This window comes from Acipenser ruthenus, chromosome 57 (assembly GCF_902713425.1).
Source record: "Acipenser ruthenus chromosome 57, fAciRut3.2 maternal haplotype, whole genome shotgun sequence".
NCBI lineage: Eukaryota > Metazoa > Chordata > Actinopteri > Acipenseriformes > Acipenseridae > Acipenser > Acipenser ruthenus.
The window spans coordinates 147,350-152,349 of record NC_081245.1 but is presented as its reverse complement, the minus strand read 5'-3'; the positions used below and the strand labels follow the sequence as shown (position 1 = coordinate 152,349).

Below are 5,000 nucleotides of genomic sequence, written 5' to 3'. Positions count from 1 at the left end.
AATGACTAACGACTAGAAGTCTTTCTCAGCGTCTTCAGTGTGAATTCAATGACTAACGACTAGAAGTCTTTCTCAGCGTCTTCAGTGTGAATTCAATGACTAACGACTAGAAGTCTTTCTCAGCGTCTTCAGTGTGAATTCAATGACTAACGACTAGAAGTCTCTCTCAGGGTCTTCACTGTGAATTCAATGACTAACGTTTCGACGTTTTTTGAAGACACCAGGAAAGACTTCTTGTCGAATCAGTTGTCGATATTTCAATCTCTCTCCTCTCTCTCAGATCCCTATGTAAAGATCCACTTGATGCAGAATGGAAAGAGGCTGAAGAAGAAAAAAACCACGATCAAGAAAAACACCTTAAATCCATATTACAACGAGTCCTTCAGCTTTGAGGTGCCATTCGAGCAGATACAGGTAATACCCTCTACACTGCCCTGTGGTCTCTTGACCGGAGGGTCGTGGGTTCAATCCCAGGTGGGGGGGACACTGCTGCTGTACCCTTGAGCAAGGTACTTTACCTAGATTGCTCCAGTAAAAACCCAACTGTATAAATGGGTAATTGTATGTAAAAATAATGTGATATCTTGTAACAATTGTAAGTCGCCCTGGATAAGGGCGTCTGCTAAGAAATAAATGATGATGATGATGATGATGATGATGATGATGTTGCTCCCTATGCCCTACTGCAGCGAGACCGCTCCCGGTGAACCACACCCACCCTACTGCTGAAACGAGCTGCACAAAGAATACTAAAAAAAACCTTGAAAATAAAAGAGAGAAAAACGACAAATACATACGGGAGCGAAGAAAGAATACTAAAAACAAACAAGCAAACAAAAAGAGAGAAAGGAAAAAATATACGCGACGTGTTTTTTATTTGCGTTTGTTGTTATTCTTTCTTCGTCTCTCTCTCTCTGTAGAAGGTGCGGAGCTGGATTACGACAGCTGGGAAAAAGACACACAGACAGTACTAACAATATCATCTCCTCTCCCTCTCCCCTCTCCTTCTCTCCTCCTCTCTCTCTCTCCTCTCTCTCCTCTCCTCTCTCCTCTCTCCTCTCTCCTCTCTCCTCTCCCCTCTCCTCTCCTCTCTCCTCTCCTCTCTCCTCTCTCCTCTCCTCTCTCTCCTCTCTCCTCTCCCCTCTCCTCTCTCCTCTCTCCTCTCTCTCTCTCCTCTCTCCCCTCTCTTATCTCCTCTCTCTCCCTCTCCTCTCCTCTCCTCTCCTCTCCTCACTCCTCTCCTCTCCTCTCCTCCCCTCTCCCTCTCCCCTCTCCTATCTCCCCTCTCCTCTCTCCCCTCTCCTATCTCCCCTCTCTCTCCTCTCCTCTCTCCTCTCCTCTCCCCTCTCCTCTCCACTCTCCTCTCCCCTCTCCTCTCCACTCTCCTCTCTCCTCTCTTCTCCTCTCTCCTCTCTCTCCTCTCTCCTCTCTCTCCTCTCCTCTCCTCTCTCCTCTCCCCTCTCCCCTCTCCCCTCTCCCCTCTCCCCTCTCCTCTCTCCTCTCCTCTCTCCTCTCCTCTCTCCCCTCTCCTCTCTCCTCTCTCCTCTCTCTCCTCTCCTCTCTCCTCTCTCTCCTCTCTCTCCTCTCCCCTCTCCTCTCCTCTCTCCTCTCCTCTCTCCTCTCCCCTCTCCCCTCTCCTCTCTCCTCTCTCCCCTCTCCTCTCCTCTCTCCTCTCCTCTCCTCTCTCTCCTCTCCCCTCTCCTCTCTCCTCTCTCCCCTCTCCTCTCCTCTCCTCTCTCCCCTCTCCCCTCTCCTCTCTCCTCTCTCCCCTCTCCTCTCCTCTCTCCTCTCCTCTCCTCTCTCTCCTCTCCCCTCTCCTCTCTCCTCTCTCCCCTCTCCTCTCCTCTCCTCTCTCTCCTCTCCTCTCTCCTCTCCTCTCCTCTCTCTCCTCTCCCCTCTCCTCTCTCCTCTCTCCCCTCTCCTCTCCTCTCCTCTCTCTCCTCTCCCCTCCTCTCTCTCCTCTCTCCTCTCTCCTCTCCTCTCTCCTCTCTCTCCCCTCTCCTCTCCTCTCTCCTCTCTCCTCTCTCCTCTCTCCTCTCTCCTCTCCTCTCTCCTCTCCTCCTCTCTCTCCTCTCTCCTCTCTCCTCTCCTCTCTCCTCTCTCCTCTCCTCTCTTCTCCCCTCTCTCCTCTCTCCTCTCTCCTCTCTCTCCTCTCCTCTCTCCTCTCTCTCCTCTCCCCTCTACTCTCCTCTCTCTCCCCTCTCCCCTCTCCTCTCTCCTCTCTCTCCTCTCTCTTCTCTCCCCTCTCCTCTCTCCTCTCTCTCCTCTCTCTCCTCTCTCCTCTCTCCTCTCTCTCCTCTCCTCTCTCTCCTCTCTCTCCTCTCTCCCCTCTCCTCTCTCCTCTCCTCTCTCCTCTCTCCCCTCTCCTCTCCTCTCCTCTCTCTCCTCTCCCCTCTCCTCTCTCTCCTCTCTCCTCTCTCCTCTCCTCTCTCCTCTCTCTCCCTCCCTCTCCTCTCTCCTCTCTCCTCTCTCCTCTCTCCTCTCTCCTCTCTCCTCTCCTCTCCTCTCTCCTCTCTCCTCTCTCTCCTCTCTCCTCTCCTCTCTCCTCTCTCCTCTCCTCTCTTCTCCCCTCTCTCCTCTCTCCTCTCTCCTCTCTCTCCTCTCCTCTCTCCTCTCTCTCCTCTCTCCTCTCTACTCTCCTCTCTCCCCTCTCCCCTCTCCTCTCTCCTCTCTCTCCTCTCTCTTCTCTCCCCTCTCCTCTCTCCCCTCTCCCCTCTCCTCTCTCCTCTCTCCTCTCTCCTCTCTCTCCTCTCCTCTCTCTCCTCTCTCTCCTCTCTCCCCTCTCCTCTCTCCTCTCCTCTCTCCTCTCTCCCCTCTCCTCTCCTCTCCTCTCTCTCCTCTCCCCTCTCCTCTCTCTCCTCTCTCCTCTCTCCTCTCCTCTCTCCTCTCTCTCCCCTCTCCTCTCTCCTCTCTCCTCTCTCCTCTCTCCTCTCTCCTCTCCTCTCCTCTCTCCTCTCTCCTCTCTCCTCTCCTCTCTCCTCTCTCCTCTCCTCTCTTCTCCTCTCTCTCTCCTCTCCTCTCTCTCCTCTCTCTCTCCTCTCTCTCCTCTCTCTCCTCTCTCTCTCCTCTCTCTCCTCTCCCCTCTCCTCTCTCTCCTCTCTCCTCTCTCCTCTCTCCTCTCTCCTCTCTCCTCTCTCCTCTCTCTTCTCTCTTCTCTCTCTCCTCTCCTCTCTCTCCTCTCTCTCTCCTCTCTCTCCTCTCCCCTCTCCTCTCCTCTCTCCTCTCCTCTCTCCTCTCTCTCTCCTCTCTCTCCTCTCTCCTCTCTCTCCTCTCTCCTCTCCTCTCTCCTCTCTCCTCTCTATAGAAAGTGCAGGTGGTCGTCACAGTGCTGGATTATGACAAGCTGGGGAAGAACGATGCGATCGGCAAAGTGTTTGTCGGCTGCAACTCCACCGGGACGGAGCTCCGCCATTGGTCAGACATGCTGGCCAATCCGAGGCGCCCGATCGCACAGTGGCACACCCTCAAAGAGGAACAGGACATAGACGCCGTCCTGGGCATCAAGACACACTGAGTTCACTTCCTGTCAATGTAAACTATGCTCGGGGCTGCTAAAAACTGTTCTCCTTTCACCCCTCCCCTCCTTTGTAAAGTATATGATTTTGTTTGTAAACTTTACATAGTTTATTTCTTGTAAACTTTGCTTCATGCTCCTGTAAAATCTGTGTTTAGTTTTGAACTTTACATAGTGCGCTTGTAAAGTTTGTTTTTGGTTGTAAACTTTACTTGGTGCACCTTGTAAAGTTTGGTTTTATTGTAAACTTTACATAGTGCTCTTATGAAGTTTTATTTTTTGTAAACGTTACTTAATACGTCTGTAAAGTTTGTTTTTATTTGTAAAAGCTACTCAGTGCACCTTGTAAAGTTTGGTTGTATTTGTAAACTTTACACTGCGCGCCTGCAAAAGCTGTGTTTTGTTTGTAAACTTTGCTTTGCGTACTTGTAAAATTTATTTTTCACAATGTGTTAACTTAAAACTGAGTTATTCTGGGAGCTGTGTAGTGAATGGAGGTGCAGGACAGACAGACAGACAGACAGACAGGCAGGGGAGATTCAGAGAGTTATTCTGGGAGCTGTGTAGTGAATGGAGGTGCAGGACAGACAGACAGACAGACAGACAGACAGGGGAGATTCAGAGAGTTATTCTGGGAGCTGTGTAGTGAATGGAGGTGCAGGACAGACAGACAGACAGACAGACAGACAGACAGGGGAGATTCAGAGAGTTATTCTGGGAGCTGTGTAGTGAATGGAGGTGCAGGACAGACAGACAGACAGACAGACAGACAGACAGACAGGGGAGATTCAGAGAGTTATTCTGGGAGCTGTGTAGTGAATGGAGGTGCAGGACAGACAGACAGACGGGAGATTCAGGGAGTTATGTACCTTTTATAGCCTGGTGTGTGTGTGTGTGTGTGTGGCCGCTATCATTATCTACTGCGTCGAGAGTGTTAAGTCGGCCAGGGTGTCCTCGGCTCACCGCGCACCAGCGACACCTTGTGGTCTGGCCGGGGGACTGCTGGCTTGCCTGTAAGCTGCCCAGAGCAGCGTTATCCTCCAAAACAGACGGCAGACGGCACACAGTTCTGGCTGTGCTGCCGTAGTTATTGTATTGTGAATCGGGACAGCCCTGGCTATAGGACTACAGCTCCCAGCATGCCTCTGCACCCGCGGCCATGGCGAGGGATGCTGGGAGCTGTAGTTCTTTAACTCTAGCGCTCAGCTTGTGTTATTTAATTATGTGATTATTTGTAATCCGTTACAGTAACTTTGAAAATAACTACCCCCCCCCCCCATCGCTCTCATAATCATTCTCCAGCGACACGCTGTGAAAGGCACGTCCGAGGGACTGGTTTCCGATCTCATGCATTAGCCGCGCTCCCTGATTTAAATGTAGTTATTTTTTCACAGACAGTGTAATCCGTGACCACATCCCATTACCTGTCTATAAAAGGAACCGCAACACTTACAGATTACTGAAGAAAAAAAAAAAGTAATCGGAT

The 5,000-nt window shown here is 51.3% G+C and overlaps 2 protein-coding genes across 3 annotated transcripts in view; both read left to right on the top strand.

Moving 5' to 3' along the window:
* LOC131724769 (synaptotagmin-1-like) overlaps positions 1-4,284 on the top strand; it is a 22,317-nt gene extending 18,033 nt beyond the window's left edge. For both annotated transcript variants that reach the window (XM_059017515.1, XM_059017516.1), the window contains exons 8-9: positions 281-414; positions 3,305-4,284. In XM_059017515.1, the coding sequence (XP_058873498.1) occupies positions 281-414; positions 3,305-3,514 (344 nt within the window). In that variant the 3' untranslated portion in view covers positions 3,515-4,284. The remainder of the gene's footprint in view (positions 1-280; positions 415-3,304) is intronic.
* LOC117407592 (macrophage mannose receptor 1-like) overlaps positions 1-5,000 on the top strand; it is a 152,175-nt gene that overhangs the window by 97,021 nt on the left and 50,154 nt on the right. The window lies entirely within an intron of this gene.